General features: G+C 49.8%; 1 protein-coding gene across 3 annotated transcripts in view; it reads left to right on the top strand.

The window, feature by feature from the left end:
* NDUFA10 (NADH:ubiquinone oxidoreductase subunit A10) overlaps positions 1-22,026 on the top strand; it is a 153,451-nt gene that overhangs the window by 47,223 nt on the left and 84,202 nt on the right. The window contains exon 10 of one of the 3 annotated variants that reach the window (XM_005574808.3): positions 16,593-17,049. The exons of the other annotated variants lie outside the window; for them this stretch is intronic. Coding sequence (XP_005574865.3) covers positions 16,593-16,661 — 69 coding nt within the window. The 3' untranslated portion in view covers positions 16,662-17,049. Of the gene's footprint in view, positions 1-16,592; positions 17,050-22,026 lie in introns of those variants that run through there. 3 annotated transcript variants of the gene reach the window in all.

Genomic DNA, 22,026 nt, shown 5'->3' with positions numbered 1-22,026 from the left:
TGTGGAGCACGCAGTGGGTCAGATCTCCACACAGTGGTTCTTGTCCGTGTGAATCCTCTCACCTGCATGAAGTGGTTCTTGTCCCTGTGAATCCTCTCACCTGCATGAAGGGTCTGGCTGCCTTTTCTAGGTGTCTGGGAAGCCTGCTGTTTCCCATCAACTGCACCCTTGAATGGGGACTCCAGAAACAGGAGCAGCATCAGGGACGAGTTAGAGGGCCTAGCATGCCACACTCAGGGACAGTGGCGGGACACTGGCAGGAACAGTGGCAGCTCGTGGCGCTCCGGATCCCAGGTTCCTGTGCCTGCCCACCTGTACCTGCCAATGGATGGGTGACTTTGAACTAAGCGAGAAGATGGCAGTTGGGGGTCCAGTGGCATTCGTTAGTTAGGAAGAAGCTCCAGCTACCCATTCTAGACTTCCTGTCTCTCTCGTCTGTCTTTCCTTATCCCTGAACCTGGCTTCCAGTCTGAGTCTGGGGAGATCTCCTCGGGGGGAAGGTTTCCCAGCTCTACCTGTGACTGGATGGAGTCAAAGACACCAAGACCTGAGTCTAGGAAGGGTCCAGCCAACTCATTTTTCTTCTTGGGGTTCTGTAATTTTTGCTTTGTTTGCCCTTGGGTAATTAAGAGGTGCACAGCTGCTGTTTGGGATGCAGTTGTCTAATTCAGTGATGCCCCAGAAGTTGCTAGTGTTCTCGGAGCTGCTCTTACTGAGGGAATCATGTCTTTTTACTGGAACTCCTTCCTAGGGCCACTCTGAGCTCTCACAGCCTCTGCCGCTGCTCATAGTTTCTGGCTCCGCATGGTGGAGTCGCCTTGCCTTCTGCTGTGGCTCCTGCTTGTCACTCTGCAGTGCTCTCAAGGCCATTCAGCCTGTCGGCGGGAGCTCCACCTTCCCTGTGCATTCATCTGGCCCCCATTTCACTGCACTCGGTGCCAGACACTGGAGACATAGCCCAGTTTCCATACCCTGGAGACTTGGCAGAGGCACGTGCGCAGAGGGTGCGATGGAATCGCAGAGGCTGTGGGGACCCGTGAGAGGATAGGGATGTGCAGTAGGCTGCTGTGTCTGTGGTCTGAAGGCTCGCATCTCACAGGATGGGTATGAGTTTGCCAAGTAGAAAAAGAAGAGTCTTGGGGGGCAGTTGAGGGAGGAGGAGGATGGCTGTGAAGGCCGGAGGCTGCAGGGCATGGCCGGCAAGGGCCATGATGTGAGGGGAAAGGAGATAGTGGCCCTGGGACGAGCATGATCTGAAAGGAAAGGAGACAGAGCAGGTGGGAGGGTGATGAGTCGGCGGAGATCGCACAGGGTCTTGGGGTGGACTGTGGAGCTTAGTTTTCATCCTAAGCCACATGATTACAGCAGGCATGAGATGAACCTGAGGAGTTCCATATAATCGAATTAGCCTTGCACATTGTTATATAACCAAGTCTTGAATTACAGTATAAAGAACTTCTTATCAGCATTGATGGGATAATTAAGAAAGGTTGTCAGAAGTGTTGGAATTTGAACCAGAATTTAAGATTCATAGATCCTGAGGATTTATGGGCTTTATTTAGAGTAACTTCTTGACTATTAGAAACCCTATCAGATAAATTTTAAGGGATTGGAAAACAGAGATCCAGAGAAGTTAGCTCAAGGTAAGACTACTAAATGGATGACGTGGAGTGATGGTTAAGATGACATTTTTCTGGCTGGTGCCGTGGCTTTGGTTGGAAACAGCAAGAGATACAGAACCGACGGGCTGGGTTCTGGGAGGGTGGTTGGCAATAGGAAGTGTCGACGCTTGAGCCAGGAGGCTCTTAGGATTAATCTGGCAGCCGTGGCCTGCGAGGTGGGGAGAGGCTGGTGGAAGGAAGGATTATGGGCTGGGGAATGGAGTGTCATGGGCTGAATAGGACCTGACAGAAAGGAGAAAGAGCAGAGAGACGGAGGCTGAAGGGGCACCACTTCTGCTGCTGATCACAGTGGTAACAATGCCAGGTCACCCCGGAGCACCTACTGTGTGCTGGGCACCATGCTGTTGCCACAAGAAGGCACTATTATTCTTATTCCCATTTGCAAATGAGCAGTTGGACACAGTGGCTTTTTGAGGTCCTGCAGCTTCTGGGAGGGCAGGACTCATATTTGGGCAAGTGTGATTGGGTGGCCGTGCTGCTTCCCAGTCCGCTGCTTCTTGCAGGGCCCCTGGGGTGAGCACCGTGCACAGACTAAGGCATGGGGGTTGTATTAGGCTGTTCTCATGTTGCTATAAAGAAATATCTGAGACTGGATAATTTACTTAAAAGGGTTTTATTGGCTCAGAGTTCTGTGGGCTGTACGGGAAGCATAGCAACTTCTGCTTCTGGGGAGGCCTCAGGAAACTTACAGTCATGGCAGACGGTAAAGGGGAAACAGGTACATCCTAACATGGCAGGAGCAAGAGAATGGGGTGGCAGAGTGTCACATTTTTAAATGACCGGGTCTTTGGTGGCGGAGTGTCACGTGTTTTAAATGACCGGGTCTTTGGTGGCGGAGTGTCACATTTTTAAATGACCGGGTCTTTGGTGGCGGAGTGTCACATTTTTAAATGACCGGATCTTTGGTGGCGGAGTGTCACGTGTTTTAAATGACCGGGTCTTTGGTGGCGGAGTGTCACATTTTTAAATGACCGGGTCTTTGGTGGCGGAGTGTCACATATTTTTAAATGACCAGGTCTTGTGTGAACTCAGAGTAAGAGCTCACTCATCATCAAGGAGATGGCCTAGGCCATTCGTGAGGGATCCGCCCCCGCGATCCAGACACTTCCCACCAGGCCCCACCTCTGACACTGGGAATTACATCTCAGCATGAGATTTGGAGGGGACATCCAAACTCTCATTTGATGAACATGCTGGTGACACGGGTACACAGACTAGTAAAAAAAGACCTTTTCACAATAGAGTGGATCTTAGATTTTCATATGAATAGAAGGGTTTATGATTTTTGGTGGTGTTAGTCCTGTGACCTTGGAGTTTTTGACCAGTCCTGTCGCAGGTCTGGCTAGTGTCCTGGTGGCTCTCAGGCGCCTGTCCACACTCTAGGTGACACCCCGCGCTAGGGCACTGATGCCTCAGGAATCCAAGTTTTCATCTAAAACAGCGTTTTCATGGGGTGCGGTGCTCACGCCTGTAATCCCAGCACTTTGGGAGGCCGAGGCGGGCAGATCACTTGAGGTCAGGAGTTGGAGATCAGCCTGGCCAACGTGGAGAAACCCTGCCTCTACTAAAAAACACAAGAATTCGCCGGGCATGGTGGCGAGCGCCTGTAATCCCACCTACTCGGGAGGCTGAGGCATGAGAATCGCTTGAACCCGGGAGGCAGAGGATGCAGTGAGCCAGAATTGCCAGTGCATTCTAGCCTGGGCAACAGAGTGAGGCTCCATCTCAGAAAAACTAAAATTAAATAAAAGTAAATAAATAAGTAAAGCAGCACTTTCAGAGGGGCATGTGTACCTGGGGTCTGAGCAATATTTATGAACACCTTTTTTATTGGCGACCCTCATTGTGTGCTTGGAATTGACCCTGTGTAAGTTCATGAAAATACTGAATGTGTGCAGGACAGGCTGCTAGTTCTTTAAAGTCACATTTTAAACATTGTATCAGGTCACTTTTTATTTCTGTGCAGCCCTGCCTTGGATCAGACAAACTGTGATTTGGTTCTACTTTACCAATTCGGTGTCTTTTCAATGGAAGGAGGCCAGATGCCGTTAAGATACTGCACTTCCTCCTCGAAGCTGATCGTGTCCAAGATAGTTGCTAGGACAACAGAATCTTCTGTTTTCTCTCCTGCTATTTTTATTTCTTTTACTATCTCAAGTTGTTTTCATTTTCAGTATTGAGTTCTCCCTTACCATTTTTTAAAATAGAGATGTTTTTAATAACTTTAATGTTAATACTGTATGTTCTTGCCTTTATGAAATTCACCTTACAGAAAAGCACTAGGATCAGTTTACCTAAACATGCTGGAGACGGAAGGCAGGACGTGATTGCTTTAGATTCCTCATGACATTCAGACCTTACTTGGAACTCAGTTTGGTATCTAGTTGTGTTAAAATACAAATTTTCAGTTTAGAAGTTACTTAATTGGGTTTGAAAGTAAATGCATAATGCCTTCAGTGTTCTCTCCACTTTGTGCCCTGCCACATGCACTGTGAAAATTAATCATTGAAACTCAGCATTAATCTGTATGCCCCAGTTATTTACATCTCTGTATATAGAAAATTATCAGCATGTGTCACTCGAAGAAGATGACTGGCCTGAAGGGTGCTCTTTACCAGGTACATTGGTTTGTATGTGATTGCTGCTGGTATGTGGTATCTGCCTGTCTACTGATGGAAAGTGATAAGATAATGTCTTCCCTGCAATCTGGAAAACCAAGTGCCCTGACTTTACTGTATGTTGACATATTATTTTATTTATTTTAGAATTTTTAGAAAGCATACCATTTTCAGGTTTAAAACAAGCGCTTAGGTTAGGAACTTTTCTGTTATTCACAGCTAATAAGAGTTAAGGAGGATTAAGACATTTGAACTGTTGTTAATACTCATTGCAACAAATTTGACAGCTAAATAATGATATATTTGTAGGAAGCTATAGTTTTATGTGCCAAAAAATAGAACACACATTTTCAAAACAAAAATATGGTTTTTGAAAGTTGACTGATAAAAGATTTTTTGAAAATTGATGCCAATTTTGTTATACTGGATTTGTGTTCTACAGTAACGGAAATTAAGGGAAATTGTGTATCAGAGAAATGTCTTTAATATCTATAATCCTCTTCTTTAAAATTAATGAAAAACTCTAAGCAGAATCCATTAGCATTTATATGTTATAATGGAAAATAGGAGTTGGAAACTGGAATTTCCAAATCACCCCGAACTGTGCAGTAGTTCGGAGCTCCTTAGTGCATCTAGAGAGAGGGGAGCCAGTCATGCCTGGCATAACCCATTTCTTGCCCCAGCGGAGTGAAGCCGACCCAGTAGACAGGCCGCCCTCACTCAATCCTTTTTTTTGTTTAATTTATATTTACAGTAGTACAATAAAGGATTTGTTGCTGGAATATACATATATTTATTTATAAGTATGTTTAATATTTATCAATATATTTACAAATATATGTATACATGTACACACACACACACACACACACACACACACACACACGTCCTTCATGAAAACTCTTTCAACTGGGAAACTGTGAGCATCCTTGAATGTCCCTGAGGTGACTACTAGGATATAAACATCCCCCAAGGGAAGGTTCTTTGAGTTACTTACAAAAGGAGCTACAGAAAGATTGGAGTCACCTTTGTCGGGGTGGAGTGGATTGTGGATCATAACCTAACAGACACCCAAGAAATCTCATAGCTGAGACCTTGAGCAACATACGTTTACTATGTGCTGATTGACAGATAAATGGAAAATTGGAGGGAATGAGGGGATTTCAGTAAAACCTCATATAAGTAGTATATGATTGAGGAAAGAGTTTATTATGTTATTTTTAAGAGTTAGCACACTAAAAGTCACAGTTTAATTCAACGAATATTTACATGGTATAGTGGGGAAAAGATCCTGGACTTGATCATTAAAAGGCCTGGGCTTCTCTTTCAGCCTGCCACCAGCTAGCCACGTGTCCTTGGGCAAGTCAAGTCTCTGAACACCCGTGTCTCTTTTAAAATAGAGACTGTGCCCCACGCTGTCAGGGTCACATGGAATAACACTAGCGAAAAGGTTTCTACTTAGAGGCTGCCCGCTAGTATCAGTGAGCGTATCAGTGATTGCATTGGACATAACTTTTTGATGAGTACTAAAGGAAAAGTCGAAGGATGAAGGGAGCTCTGAGAAGGAAGGGGCATTATTTCATGGCATGATTCGAGGAGGCAGAGGTGGCTCAGGATAGCACTTCACATGAAGAGTGAGTGGCATAGGCGCTCAGTAGAGAAAAGCCACGGCCTTGGCCAGGAACAGCAAGTCAGCTGCCGCGCTCGAGGAAGGTCTTCTTGGAGGCCTTTGTGATGCACCTGGGCGGCGAGATGCTTGTTCAGGAGTTTTCTTTGGCTTTCTCCTGAATGACATTTCCTGAGATAGATCTATCAAGTTAATCACACTCACGCACCAAATAAGTTCTGTTCTACTTCCTTTTTACAAAGTCCCTTTTGAGAATGTTTTTATGTGGTACTTCTTTCATTACCATGGTTCTTCGATAAGTAACTGCATAGAGCAGCAGGTAGGGCTGTTAAGTGTTAGAGGCTGTCTTTGCAAAAACTGAAATAATGACGCAGAGAAGTTTGTCCATACAAATGAATGATTCAGTGACATCTGTTGTCATTACCAAACCTTGGATAGGAACTTTCTTAGAGGGAGGTGAGGTGCCCTCTCTGGCTGAATGACCTACTCCTTCTTACCTTACATTTCAACTATGTATAATCGCAGATGAGATGTACATTTACATCTTTTCCTGGGTTCTTTTTAGACTGGTTATGTACTGTAGTTCCATCTTATTTCCTTTGTGGACTTATGAGCTATCCCTCTTTATTTCATTTCTGATGATTGCCTTAGGGTTTCACCATGGGCATCTCTAACTTGTCACAGTCAACCCACACATTGTCAGCATTTAACTGCCTCACACAGAATGCAGGTATCTGGCCCGAGGCCACAGCTGTTCCTGCCCTCTGTGTTCTTTGTGCTGTTTTTCTCGTACACTTTGCCGGAAACCACACAATGGACTGTTGTGATTTTGGCTTTAAACGGTAACTTTTAAAGAGATTGAAACAGAATTTTTTAGTCTTTTATCCTTCCCTCCACCATTTCTGATGTGCTTTATTCCTTGTGTGGATCTGAGTTTCCACCCAGCGTCATCTTTCTCCTGTGTGAATAACTTCCTTTAGCAGTTGTTACAGAACAGATCTGGGAGCAGTGAATTCTCTTAGCTGTTGCTTTTCTGAAATACGTAGTTCAGCTTCATTTTGCTGGGTATTTTCATTTGATGTACAATTCTAGGTTGACAGTTTTTCCCTCCTCCAACACATAAAAGATATTCCGTTGCCTCTTGGCTTGCACAGTTCCTGGTGAGAAGTCTGCAGTTCTTCCTCACTTTGGTTCTTGTGCCTCACGAACCTTTTTCCCTTCGGTTGTTTGCAAGATTCTCTCGTGATCTTTTTCTCATTAGTTTTTCATAATTTAATTATGGCGTGCCTCTGCGTGGTTTTCTTGGTATTTATCCTGCCTGGGGTTCATTGAGTGTCTTGGGTGGCAGGATTATCATTTTCAGAACACATGGAAAATGTTTGGTTATTATTCAGATTTTTTTCTGTCCTCCCCCTTTTGGGGACTCTTATGTATCCATGCATTAGGTGACTTGCTGTTTTCCACAGGTCCCTGTGACTCTGCCCATTTGTTTTTGGCCTTTTTCTTTCTGTCCCTAATTTTGGATAGTTGCTGCTGCACTGCCTTCAAGCTCACTTCTGTTTTCTTCTGTGGGTGTATGCTATGCTGTTAACTGCATTGTGTTGGTTTAGGTCTTCCAAGAATCAGAAGCCAAGGGATTAGAAGTTGAAGAGGCCCATTGGAAGAAAACACCTTTGAAGGATCAGGGAGAGGAAGCCTGAGGTGGCAGGAGAGCCTTTGCTCTTCCTTGCCAGACTGTGACAGGAGACAGGAAGAAAGAATCCAGGAAAGATTTGGCCAGACGGACGAGTGTCCTAGAGCCAAAGATGCCTGTCAGGGAGTCCCATGTCCACAGGAACAGCTGGCACCAGAAGCTCCTCTGTGCTCCATCACTGACCGGGCATGTTCTATAACGTGCGTGGCCGTGGCATGAGCAGGCAGCGGGTTCTCAGGGTCGGCAGATGCAGGGTCAGGAGCAGCAGGAGCGCTGCAGAGGAGCACACTGTCCTCCCTGCGGCAGGAGCTCTGCAGAGCACATTTTCATGGCCACCACACTTACCCAGTAGAATTGTGTTTCAGGAATCCTGTTTTTTAGCTCTAGAAATTCTGTTTGGTGCTTTTTATGTTTTCCAATTCTCTCCTTATTATGTTTTTCATTTAATTCTTAGAGCGTACTGAACATTTTTATAACAGCTGTTGTAATGTCTTTGTTTCCCAATTCATCGTCTTTGTCGGTTCTGAGTTGGCTTGATATTTTCCCCTTGTTATGGGTTACATTTTCCTGTTTCATATGCAGAGAGATGTCTCATTGCTTGCCATACGTTGCATATTTTGTGTTTTTGAGTGCTAGATCTTGTTCTATTCCTTTGAACTGTGTTAGAACTTTTTTCTGACAGCAGTTAAGGTACTTGCAAGTCAGTGTAAACCTTTTGAGGCTTGATGTATCAGCTTTCTGGTGAGCCTGCAATGGGCTTTCTTCAGGAAGGGCTTAGCCCGGTGCTAAGGCATGGCCGTGGGGTCCCTGTTGAATGGTGCGTGTGTGCAGCGAGAGGCCCCTCTGCTCTGGCCAGTGGGAACTTGCCGACTCAGCCCTAAGTGAGCTCTGGGAGTCATCTGCTTGCAACTCCCCAGAAACTGTTCTTTCCCTGAAGTCGACTTTGTCCAGCTTCATGGAGTTTTACCCCCTGCGCACACTAATTGGTACTCAGCCAGAGACCAAGTGGGTCCTCTGTGCAGATTTCTGGAGCTCTTTTTCTGCCTAGGCCTCACCCCTTTAGTGGTGTACTCCCTAAAATCTAGTAATTGTGTCCTGCCCAGAGTCAGATGCAACCATCCAACTCAGTTTCTCCAGCTTCTAAATGCATCTGGCTGGGAGGCAAGTTCAGACCCTGTTACTGCCTCATGGAAGGAAACTGTTGACTGTTACTTGGCCTGATGCCTCTCACACAGGCCCTAACGGTGTAACTGATTGCCCAGGAGCTGCATAGTTCACGTCGACTGAAGTCTGGGATATATTTCGGGAGGAGGCATTTTTTCATGTTGGGGCTTCTTTAAGACCATAGGGCTCAAGTTTACGCTTGCTACTCCGCGGAGGCCGTGCTTTGTGCATTGTGTGCCTTTGCTGCCTCCTCCCTGCTCCTGAATGGCCACCTCTTCCCTACTGATCCGCACCCTGTCCGCCCCTGAAACCTCTGTCCGCGCCTGAAACCTCTGTCCGCCCCTGAAACCTCTGTCCATCCCTGAAACCTCTGTCCGCCCCTGAAACCTCTGTCCGTCCCTGAAACCTCTGTCCGTCCCTGAAACCTCTGTCCATCCCTGAAACCTCTGTCCGCCCCTGAAACCTCTGTCCGTCCCTGAAACCTCTGTCCGCCCCTGAAACCTCTGTCCGCCCCTGAAACCTCTGTCCATCCCTGAAACCTCTGTCCGCGCCTGAAGCCTCTGTCCATCCCTGAAGCCTCTGTCCGCCCCTGAAGCCTCTGTCCGCCCCTGAAACCTCTGTCCATCCCTGAAACCTCTGTCCGCGCCTGAAGCCTCTGTCCGTCCCTGAAGCCTCTGTCCGCCCCTGAAGCCTCTGTCCGTGTGGGTCGGGTGGGATTTCTCCACCCTTTTCACCCTCCATCACCTTCCGTCTTCTACTTTGGGTTTCCCCCACATTCCAACTTGTTTCTAGGTTTTATGGAGCCAGAGAAGAGAGGGTTGCCTTCGTTCATCTCTCTCAAAGCAGTTAGGACCCAGTGTTCATGAGTACAAGGAGTTTCCTGCGTTAGAATGAGTGTGTGTGTGTGTGTGTGTGTGTGTGTGTGTATGTGTGTCTATATATATTTCCTTGACTGATGTCTATGCGAACAGCTGGCATTTGAAGCACTAATGTAGGACATGTCTAAATTGTGCACCCAAGAGAAGCACCTGGGAGAAGCCTCAGTGTGCGGCCTTAGCCTTCAGTATGCGGCCTCGGCCTCTATGGCACAGATCCCAGGTTGGCTGTAGCATTTAGAAGTGGGCACCTTTCTAACATCAGAACTCAATCTAGTCCTCACGTTGAATCACACAAACTCAGTAGAGTCACTTTGAATAAAAGAACAGCATGTTTCATCTTCCTCTGTAACCCCACCTGAAGCTGGGGAATCACCCTGTTCCCTGCTGTTGCCCAGCACAGGACCTGGCACCTGTGGGTACTTACGAAGTAATTGTGGACTAAGTGAACTTAAACCATGTCGTGGACTCAGCTTTACTGTCTTGTTACCTTCCTGTCTTTCTTAGGCCAGTGATGAGCAAAGGTTTCCATTAAAGAGCCAGAGAGTAAAGATTCCTAGCTCTGTGGGCCACACAGCCTCTCACAGCCACTCAGCTCTGCGCTGTGCAAAAGCACCACCAGCCAGTGTGTAAATGCATGGACCAGGCTGTGCCAGTGAGGCCTCATTTACAGAAGCATTCAGTGGCCAGATTTGATCTGTGGACTATAGTTTGCTGACCCGTGCATGAGGCACTAAAAGGCCAAGAGCCTGGTATAAATTCCTAACGAGAAACCCAGGCTCTGAATCAGCCCTGAAATGTAAGCAGCAGCATAATGATCTGAAGCAGCGTCTTGGCATTATTAAATTAAACCCATTCTGGTGGCTGCGTCAGCATCTATGGCTCTGTTTATTGTTTTTCCTTAAGCAAGCAGTTCCATTTCTAGAAATTTATCTTAAGCACATAAATCTAGAGGGGGCACATCAGTGTTATTTATGATGGGAAAACTGGGAACGGACACGACCATAGGCTGGAAGAGGCACAGCCTGACGTACAATGTGGGCCAGTGGTTAGGAGCAGACTCAGGAGCCAGCAGGACATGGCTCCAATTCTAGCTCTGTGAACAGACTGGCCATGTGCCACCCTTAGCAAGTTACTTAATCTCTCTCTCCTTAGGGGAAAAACAAAAAAGAAAAAGGAAATCCTTGCACGTGCTGTAAAATTCGAAAGATACATCAGAGTGTACAGATGAGAGTCATGCTCCTCCTTTGTTCCCTAGCCGCCCAGGGCGCCTCCCTCAGGCAGCCCTGTTCAGGTTTCTTTGTGTGTAGCCTTTGGGTTGGTGGGGGAGAGGGTAGCAGTACCCACCTGGGTGTGTGTGCCATTCACCCCGTTAACTGTGAGGGTCAGGAAAATCATCATGTTGGTTTACATTAAGCGTGGACTTCTGACACACAGAGTTGCACACAGATATTTGGGGGAAATCGGGAGTGGGTTTGATGAGAGTGTCTGATACTCTCTTTTCCTGTCTTTCCTGTATGTGAATCAGGATGCGTGGGTAGGAAGAAGTCCAGTCTTGCAGGGTTTTCTGGGAGAAGAAAGCCCAGATCCACATCCCCAAACAGGCTGGGCTGCAGTGCATACACACCCCTCATAGGTCGTCCTGTATTTGCTGATACAAACGTGCGCACCCTCTGCAGCCTGGGATGGAAGCCCACCCTGCTCGTCCTCCGTGTCTGGGCTCCGTCAGGGGGCGGCTCCATCAGGGGGCGGAGGGAGCTGCCATTTCCAGCCCAGCCCCCCGTGACCAGCAGCTCTCAGGGAAAGGAACTCTTTTTCTACACTGAGTCAGCCCAGGTTGCCGAGGTGACTGGGTAGGGAGCCTCCCAGTGTGCTGTCTGAAATCCCTTCCCGGCTCCAAGCCTCGCCCTGGAACACTCTGGGTGGGCCACCAGGGACTGACGCATGCCAGGGTCACGGGTGGAGGGCAGCCTAGCTGCTGGGCTCTGGAATAGGACTTGGAATGTTTGGCTTTGTAATTTATTGAGGGTTTTTTCCCTTTCTTTAGTAAACTTTACTTTTGATTTCTAATGGAAAATGGAATGCAGGGAAAGAGCCTCCTGAAAGTGTTAAACTTGCCAGATCACCGTGAATCTAATGAGTCCAAAAGGCCTTGAATTCAGAGATCCAGCGAGGGAAACTGTTCACATTGTGCAGTAGAAGGGATTGCAGAGGATGAGCATTGGAGGGGTTGGTTCCTTTTTCTGTTAGGCGCTCTTTCTTCTTTTGCTCCTTAAGGATTCTTGGTTTGCTCACCCGGTATGCACTCAGCAGAAGCCCCAACTTCTGACAGGAGGAAAATGATTTTCTTTTCATTTTAAAGTAGGTGTACGGCCCGCACCTGAGATAGTTCACCACATGCCCTTTCCATCTCGGCCTTCGGACGCACAGCCACACACGTGTGTCACGCACCCAGGCACCGTGAACGAGCAGATCCGGGAAAGCGTGGCCCAGGAGGAAGGTCTGGCGAGGCCTGGTGCAGGTCCCGGAGTGGGGCTGCCCCGTGAGGGAACGGGCTGTGCTGCTTTCCTCCCTGAGGCATTACCGTGCGCTTTTCCTCGAGTGATGAATGAGCGCTGGGTTTGGGGGTTGAGGCTTATTTTAACTTACCAGATACGGACGTGAAGTAGTAATGTAAACGGGATGGTTTTGCGTTTTCCTGGTGTGAGATGCTCCAGATGAACCTCTCCCCACTGCATGGGTCTCTGTCGGCCTAAAACACTGAAAAGAGACCCCCAGGATCTGAGAACCCTTCTGGGTATCAAAGGCCAGAGAAGTCCAGAGACAAATTTTCCAAGACAATTAATGGCCACTGGCTGGACTTAGCAGGTTTGGTATTCTGCAAGTTTCTATTATCTGCTCTGATTTAAAATTCTATTTGCAAAGATGAAAACGGAGCCAGACTATCCCAAACCCAGCCCTTCCTCTGTCAGTACTGCTGTGAAGAAACCTGCATGGCTGGTCCTGTGTTTGGGTAGAACATTAAATGACAACTTTAATTGAAAAACCCTGGGGAAGCTGACCTAGAGCGTCTTAAGAGAGGGGCCCACTGGCCGTCGTGTGGGTTTGCAGCAGGTTGGTTAAACGGGAAAACCTTTCAGGTAATCTTTTGTTCAGATGTCAACTTTCTGTTCTTTGGACATAATTCTGCAGTTGGGCCTTTAGGGAAAAAGAAACGAATTTCTGGCAGGACCACCTCTTGGATGTGGAACCAACTACAAACACTGTTACTGTTTCCTGGCTGCCGCAGTCGTGTTTGAGTGCGGTTCTACTGGAGGCGTCCTGGCCTCCAGTGTGCCTGGAGGGCCTTGCTGCTTTCGCAGCTCTCTGGCCTGCCCCTTCCTTATGTTGTGTCTTGGGGGTGACCCACCCTCTCCTGCATCCTCGGCCTGTTCCCCTGCACAGCTTTCTTCTTCCTGTTGTACAGACGTGCCCCGGCGTCTCCCATCATAAAAAAGACACCCCGCAGGAGTCACCTGTTGCTGCTGCTGCCGGCTACTACTCTCTAGTGGCTTAAAACAGTACTCGTGCATCCTCCTAAAGTTCTGGAGGCAGAGGTTCTAAAATCAGGGTGCGGGCAGGGCTGCCTCCTTCTGGGGGCTTAAGGGGAGATCCATGTCCTTTCCCTTTCCAGTTTCTAGAGGCCACCCATGTTCCTCAGCCCCTGGCCCCACATCTCTGTGGCCGTTGCTTCCATTGCACATCTCCTTCTCTGATTTCTGAGGACCCTAGTGATGGTCTGGGGCCCCTCAGATGATCTCCCAGTCCCCTAGTGATGGTCTGGGGCCCCCCAGATGATCTCCCAGTCCCCTAGTGATGGTCTGGGGCCCCTCAGATGATCTCCCAGTCCCCTAGTGATGGTCTGGGGCCCCCCAGATGATCTCCCAGTCCCCTGATGCAGAGGCCCTTTTGCCAGGTGAGATCATGTGTTCACAGGCTCTGGGGGCTGGGCATCTTGAGATGGAGATCTCCACCTCTCTTTGATGCAGAGACCCCGCCCACCAGCCCCCTGCACATGCATGGGCATGCAGGTGCAGACACATGTGCCATTACCTGGCGTGTGAAAGGCAGCCCGGGCGTTGCGTCCCCTTCCTCAGCTGCTGACTGCTTCCCCACTAGTGTGGTCTCCTTCCACCCCGCTCCTCGTGTCCTTGTGCAGAGCTCGTGGCCATCTGGTGACCGTGACACGAGGCAGCGTGTGTCACGTGTGGTCACGCCCAGCTCCTCCTGTGGCCTGCGTGCCTCACTCCTCAGTCCCTCTGCAGCCTCAGGCCTCAGCCGTGCGGTGCTGCTCTTCAGCCTCTGCTCTTCGCCCTCACCCTGGGTGGCCGGCTCACGTGGCACTGGCTCCCTCAGTAATGGGAGGTGGCTGCACAGCCCTGTCTTCTAAGCCACAGACGCAGTTTTCCAACTGCCCACGGGTCATCTCTGTGGGGCAGCCTGCCGTGGAGCCCCCACACCCTGCACCCATTCTGTAAGCAGACCCGACACTCACCTTCCCTGGGGTTGACCAGCTCTTTCTCTCTGTCACCCAGGCCTTCCTGACCCCGTCAGGCCCTTTGAGGCCAGCCCCAGGTGCCCATCACTGCTCCCCAGTCCAGGAACAGCACCTGCAGCCCGTCTGACACAGGTCACACCTTATGCCAAAGGTCTCGTCAGACCGTGACGCCAGAAAGTCACGGCCCTCTCCTGCAGTCTTCCTGCCGCCTGTAGACACCTGTAGTTCGAGCAGCAGTGTTGGGGGATCCCCCTGACCCTGGAGGGTCCCTCACTCTCCAGACACCTCCCTGGACTCTGCCAGACCAGCTGCCTGCGCTCCCTGCTGGGATCCCACAATAGCAAACCCTCTGGGCTGTCTTGGCGTCACTGGCTGAATGACCTGTGCTTTCATCTCAGTCTCTTTTCAGATTTCACACTCCTGAAGGAGCTGGGCTTTTCTTTTTTCTTCTGTGTCCCAGAATTCTCCTGGTACCCAGACAAAACCGTCTGTATCCACACTGTATCCTGGGCCAGAGGGCTGGAGTCTGGCTGTGCCACCCACCCCTGCCTTTAGATGAGCATTGATGTAGTTCGGATGTCTGTCCCCTCCAGATCTCACGTAGAAATGTGATCCCCCGTTGGAGGTGGGGTCTGGTGGGAGGTGTTTGGGTCATGGGAGTAGATCCCCCATGAATGGCTTGGTGCCCTCCTTGAGGTAATGAGTATGTTCTCACAGCGTTCACATGAGACCTGCTCATTTTAAAGTATGTGGCAGCTTCCACCCCCCCACCCCTCACGCTCTTGCTCTTGTTCCTGCGTCCGCCATGTGGCATGCCTGCCCCCGCTTTGCCTTCCGCTATGATTGGAAGCTTCCTGAGGCCTTCCCAGAAGCAGATGCTGGCACCACGCTTCCCACACAGCCTGCAGAACTGTGAGCCAATTAGACCTCTTTTCTCTCTGCGTTACTCAGCCCCAGGTATGTCTTTATAGCAGTGCAAGAACGGACTAACACAGCACCAGCCCCTCCACTTCAGGGCCCACTTCACAGCTGCACACCGAGGAGAGGAGAGGCTTTCTGGGGAGGAAGGAGGGTGGCTCCCGGGCCTTGAAGATCCTCAGAGCTCTGCCTGTCCTGTGTCTGAGATGGCTGGTCTTGGGGCGACCTCTCTGCTGCTCCGTAGGATACGTTGTGTGTTCGTCTGTCACTGTGTGGCCACCGTGGCAGAGGCCGAGCAGGCACATTTCAGTGGCGTGGTCCAGGCAGCCTTGGCTGTGCGGCTGGCTGCGAATGCTGCTGCTGGTTAGGATAGAGGAAAAGCTGATTCTTTTAAAAATGGTTTTAGTACCCGCTCTTAAGGGCAGAATTTGGAAGGGGTGTGTGTGTGTGTGTGTGTGTGTACACAAATTGGCTGTGTGCTCATGCTGGTTGGAAAATAGGAAAAAAACTCATCGTTTTCCCACCTGCCATCGCTGGGCGACACACCGCGACGGGCGCTTTCCTCCGGGCTCCACAGTGAGGTGGTCCTGCGGAGCAGCACTCCTCCTTCCGCCTCAGCCAGCCCTGTGCTGGCCACCTCCCCTCGTGAACAGGCGTCTTTGTGCTGGCGGGGGCTCTTGTTGCCCCCTAGATCTCCCTGTGCCCTGTGAGGTTGGCCTCTGTGGATCGCCACCTGGGTCCCTGACCTCTCCCAGATGGTGGGAGAAGTGGGAGCTGTAACATCCCTCCTGCAGCTCCGTCACTGCCCAGCTCAGTCCCTGCTGGCCTCTCCAGCAGCATCTGCTCCTCCTGGGCTCTGTGGTCCCTTCCTCCTGTTGCTCCTGGAGCTGTTCAGTGGCTCCCACTAGGGTCAGTCCTGCAGTGCTTCCCCCTCCTTTGCTGGTTTTCCTCAACCCTGCCCACGTCTACTTAAAAGGCCTGGATGAAACTTACTTTCCCACTCCGCCAAGGGCCCCTTCCAGCCAGCGGCCCAGCCCTGCAGGGACCCCAAGGGCCCCTGCAGACTCTCTTCAGAGGGGATTTCACCCGGGGGGTTTTCAGAGATAACTTGGTGTTTCCGTTGGTGAACTGTGGTTTCTGGGCCCGAGCCCCATCCCTGTGTCTGCGTGGCTGTCCCTGTCCCCCTCCCGTGGTGCTTGTTGCCCTCCTGACATTAATGAGGACACTCAGGTGGTTCCTTTCCATTTGTGGCTCCCAGACCCGGAACGGAAGCTCCTGGCAGGCAGGGCTGGGTTGTGGTTTGTGTACCTGTGGCATCCTTGCACTCACAGGATAGACCTGCCACGGATAGGTGCTCACCAGCATTGTTGAATGAACTCGTGAATTACAGGCATCTGCTGGGTAAACATTGAACTAGGAGCTGGGAAAACATTCTTTCACTTTAAACAGAGTGCACCAATGCCTGTTTCCCCCCACAGCTGCCAGGCCGCAAGTACAGCCCTGGGTACAACACCGAGGTGGGAGACAAGTGGATCTGGCTGAAGTGAATGGGCCGCCTTCTGCTCCAGCTGCGTCACAGCGACAGCGACGGCCAAGCTGCACCAGCCGCACTCTCCTGGACGCCATATGGCTTTAAGATCGGGGGAGGGTAAATAATGCGAAAATTGCACAGTGGAAGATGTGGTCTCACAAAAAGCCATCCATCCTGTAGTGTAGGTAATGGAGTCGGGGGAGCAGCGTCCATTCTGGATGTTTGGAACCCTCTGGCTTTGTTTTGGAATGGCCCACCACTCTCACTGGAAAACAGTGGTCTGCTGTGAACGGCCGGCTCTCGGCGGCCCCTGTGGTTTCAGTACTGCCCCTCTGTGCCATTCAGGTTGTGTACGTTGTTTTTCTTCCGACTTCCAGAAATAAAAGCGTTTCCGTGGGACTTTCCCCATCGTGCGTCTGTGTGCGTGCGGTCGTGTCGAAGCTGCACACGTGCGCACACGCTGCTCTGTGCCCTGTTTGGTGTGGTGTGGTTTAATTGAGACTTACATTATGCTGAAGAGATTTTCTAAAGGCCTACTGTATTTATTTTAGTAATGTGCTACATTAGAGTGGGAAAAAAAAAGAAAGTGGGCCGGATGCGGTGACTCAAGCCTGTAATCCCAGCACTTCGGGAGGCCGAGGCAGGCGGTTCACAAGGTCAGTAGATCGAGACCATCCTGGCTAACACAGTGAAACCCCGTCTCTACTAAAAATACAAAAAAATTAGCCGGGCGTGGTGGTGGGCACCTGTAGTCCCAGCTACTTGGGAGGCTGAGGCAGGAGAATGGCATGAACTTGGGAGGCGGAGCTTGCAGTGAGCGGAGATCGTGCCACTGCACTCCAGCCTGGGCCACAGAGCCAGACTCCGTCTCAAAAGAAAGAAAGAAAGAGAGAGAGAAAAAAAAAAAAAAGAAAAGAAATAATAAGAAAGTGAAGAAGAAATAGCAAAAGGAGAAAATTACCATAGATTTACAGAATAATATGTTTTAAGAGAGACATTGAAAAGGTTCACGTGGTGGCTGTCCTCAGCGTCTCAAACTCCTTCCTCTGAAGGAGATTTGAGCTTAGACTGTTGATGGCATAAAATGCAAAAGCAAAATGATATACTCTCTTTATTACCCAGAAAATCAAGTTGCCAATCAAAACTGAGAAATGAGAAAGAAAATCACATTTCTTTATTCACCTCTGTCAAAGCCTAGAAAACCAAAACAAGCTGGTTGTGGTTCAGCATCATCATTTAGGAATTGAGCTGTCAGTTGTGAGTCCTATTGAACTGTGAGTTTTCCACTGTAAAGCTCCACTGTGTCCAATATGGTAGCTCCTAGCCACATGTGGCTATTGAAATTTAAATGAGCTAAAATGTAATACAGTTTAAAACTGGGTTCCTTGGTTGCACTGGCCATAGTTCAGGTGCTCCGTAGCCGCCATGGGCAGCAGTTCCAGTGCTGGTGCAGAGGACGATGCTCTGCTCCCCACGGAAGCTCTGCCAGGCCTCGCTGCCACGGAGCATGCAAAGAAGATGCACACTCCTTCCCTCCTTCCCACCTTCCCTCCTTCCCTCCTCACATCCGCCAGCCTTTTTCCCTCCTTCCTCCTTTCCTCCTCCTTCCCTTCCTTCCGTCTGTCCTTGTTTTCCTCCCTTCCCTCCCTCCTTCCTTCCCTCCTCCTTCCCTTCCTTCGTTCCGTCTGTCCTTGTTTTCCTCCCTTCCCTTCTTCCTTGCCTCCTTCCTTCTTCCCTCCCCCTCCCCTCCCCCTCCCCTCCCCTTCCTTTCCTTTCCATCTGTCCTTGTTTTCCTCCCTTCCCTTTGTCCTTGTTTTCTTCCCTTCCCTTCCTCCCTGCCTCCTTCCTTCCCTCCTCCTTCCCTCCTTTCCTTCTTTCCTTCCTTCCTTCCTTCCTTCCTTCCTTCCCTACCTTCCCTTCCTTCCCTTCCTCTTTCCCTCCTTCCGTCTGTCCTCATTTTCCTCCCTTCCCTTCCTCCTTGCCTCCTTCCCTCCTCCTTCCCTCTTTTCGTTTTCCTTCCTTCCTTCCTTCCTTCCTTCCTTCCTTCCTTCCTTCCTTCCTTCCTTCCTTCCTTCCTTCCTTCCTTCCATCTGTCCTTGCTTTCCTCCCTTCCCTTCCTCCTTCCCTCCTTCCGTCTCTCCTTGCTTTCCTCCTTTCCCTTTCTCCCTGCCTTCCTTGTTTTAAGAATTGAAAATAAAGTTTCCCAGGAGTTTTGAATTGGAGTCCAGATTTAAGTGGCTGAAGTTTTGCATTTCACTAAGAAACCAACAGCTTTAATCATGAAATGAAAGCACAGCTGGGCATTGGGCCAGTCACGGAGTATCTTTTGCTCTAAGCACCTCACAAACCCATTGCGGAGGGGAGGAAAGAAAAAGAAAACCATCTTTAATTATCTTAGCTGTTCCTAATGTCTTTGGCTGCAAAGAGCTAGCTGTTTCCTTCAACCTTGGTGGTTGCACGGGTAGTGTCCTCAGCAGTGAGAGGGCAGGTCTGCCGTGTGGTGAGGATTGCCCTTGCAAGGGGCAGAGCTGTCCAACCACACAGGGCTCAGTGTCGGCATGGTGTGGACTCGGGTGCTCTGATTGCCCCTTGCGTTTGTGTCTGACCCTGTGTGGTTGCAGTCCCTGGATGGAATGGGAAGTGTGTAATTTGTAGTGCTGAGGACATTCATCTGTTTCATTTTCTGGTGTTTTCAATGATATGCGTATTCAGCACAGAAAGACGAATAAACACTGTCCAAGTCTTCTCTCCACATTGAAGCCTCAAGAAGAGGTGAGGAGATGCCCTGATTTCCTTATTTCAGAGCAGTACATGAGTTCGTCTCACGAAAGCTCTTACAACTAAAACAGCAACTGCAACAAACCAGGATCAAAATAATCATGCATTTTCCAAGATTCCATGTTGGACTTCTCAGTGCTTTGGAGATCAGGAAATAATCATGTTGTTGCAGCAGTGTGGTTTTGTGTCTAGATTTTATTCACACAGGTATGTGTTTACAGGTGTGAGAATTTTGTATTGAAGAGAAAGTCCTTGTTTTTTTCTAACGTATCTTTCTGTTCCATCAACTGTTATAACAAAATTGTTAAGAGCATTGAGCTTCTTAGGAGAGATTACATGCAGCTACTTAGGACCACTTAAGCAAGATGGGGTTGCCTGGGTAGGTAGCAGCAGCAGCTCACCAGCCCCTCGCTGCCAGGCTGCTGGTTGCTGTCCACCAGGCAGCCATGGAGCCTCCATGTTCTGCCCAGGTGTTGCGGCAAGAACAGCAGGGAAAGAGGCGGCCACCTCCAGGCCACAGGCGGACCCAGGGACCTTCAGTTACGCTGCTTCAATTGAATTCGTGTTGGTTTCTCTACTACAGCAGAAGTGAAAGAAGCTCTTGTCTTGCTTAACATTTGTCCCATTTTTTGGCCATTAATTGACTTTGAATCTCTCTGTGTCCTGCTTACCAGTTATAGCTTTCTGGATTGGCTGTTCTCAGCAGTGCGCATGTCAACACAAAGAAGCAAGCAGGGGGCTAGTTTCTGGGAATAAGCACAGTCCGTGCTCACACTGGATGCAAATCTGCAAGATTTGGGAGTTTGGCAAAATAGGGGTGGAGGGAAGGCCGTGATGAGAGAAGCTTTTTCGAAGAAAAGCTTATGTAGGCAGCAGCCACTGGCTGGCCAGAATTCCATGAATGGAAGCAGGTGCCCGAGTGATCTGGGGCTTTACATCCGGATGTAAATAGAAGCTGGGAGCCTGAGGCTTTGCTTTAGGAAAATCATGAGCCAGAAAACAGAGGAGGTGATTCTCAGTAGTCACCTCTCGTGGCTAGGATTTTCTAATACTCTCTTGAGTTATACAAAGCAAAGTACCTTTTAACAGCAACCCATCTGTGACTGGAAACCGCGGGCTGCCCTCGGGGAGAGGAGCCTCTTCTCAGCAGAGGATCCCAGCCGTTCCGTCCTCCCCCATTGAAGTGCTGGGCTCTGTTCGTTCGGATGTTGGACATTGCCACCTGACTTCCAGGAGGCTGGGGAGCTCCAGTTATGGACTTGTCCCCAAAAGAGTGGTGCTGTTCTCAGAGTGATAGATGTTCCACCGAAAGTGTCTGTCCCCTGGCTCAGCCTGGCTGCACTTGCTTGGAGGAGGCTGCTTTAAGGGTTCCAGTAGGAAGCCAGATGAAACTATCACATTTTGTGTTGAAGCATGTGAGTAAGTTTGCTCCTTTGCTTTCACTATTAATGTATAGTTTTAAAATTCTTAATTTAAAAATTATTTTAATAGTAGTAAATTTTTCACAAGTGAACACTTTATATCTTTCAATTAAAATTTGAAGCTCCCTAGTTAGATCCAATTGCTGGTTACATTTTGGGAAGCACTCGTTTTAGTGCTGTGTAGTTTCATTGAATAAACATTTTTTAATAAGACTATACCTGGTGATATTAAAAATCCCAGCTTTTAATTTTTACAAAGCCGTTTCCTCTGGCACGTCCCATGTGGTAGCGTTGGTTTTCTTACAGTGAATGTCCATGGGGCCTCCTACATCCCAGGCAGCATCTCAGCGCTGGACACGTGGCAGTGAGAGCAGAAATGTGAGCGGCGGCTCAGGGGCGAGGCCCGGGTGGAAGGAAGCCCCTGATGCAGGGCCGTGCATGTGCAGAATGGGAAAGCTGTGCCACTTGGCGAGCCCACAGTGGAGGGGGTGTCTGAGCTGTGAGGAGGGTCTGGTCTGAACTGCAGGGCACCCAGCAGAGCCCACTGTAGGTATTGGAGAGCTGAGGAGAGTGCAGAGGGCCTGGGAGGCGAGGGAAGGAGTGAGGCGGCTGGGCCGGGTCAGGTGCTCTACGTGCGTCAGGGAGGGGAGGGCGGCTGCAGTGGCTGTCGACGTGACTTCGGCAAGCTCTGTGTCCGCAGAGCGGGGCTGAGCTGGCTGGGGCAGGGGTCACAGTGTGGGAATTAAGGAAAGAGCAAGCACATAGGGTAGAGAGCTGGACTACCCTCAAAGCACGAGTTTTCTGTTGCCCAGCTCCGCCGTGACGCCGCTCCTCCCACCAGAATGAGTACGTTTGTCTCCGTGCTCTCCCCGCCTTGTCATGGAGCTTTGTTCTGTTTAGGAAGCACGAATAGAAAGGTGGCTGTGATTGGCAGCGGGCTGGAAAGTGCGTTTCCACTGGTCTGCCCTCTCCTGCAATAAGGCGAGCTTGGTGCGGAGCGCTCGACCGTCCCGACGGCTGGAGCAATGCCGGGGCTCCGAGCACGGGAGGCCTTTCCTCCTCTCAGTATTGCAGCAGGCAGCACACAGCCCTTCTGTCCAACTCTGGGGGCCCGAAAGACCGTCAGAATCCTGCTGTTGTAGACATAGTAAGAGGAGCGGGTAGGACCCCACATGTTCGGGC

Source organism: Macaca fascicularis, chromosome 12 (assembly GCF_037993035.2).
Source record: "Macaca fascicularis isolate 582-1 chromosome 12, T2T-MFA8v1.1".
NCBI lineage: Eukaryota > Metazoa > Chordata > Mammalia > Primates > Cercopithecidae > Macaca > Macaca fascicularis.
This window is presented reverse-complemented; position numbering and strand designations above follow the sequence as displayed.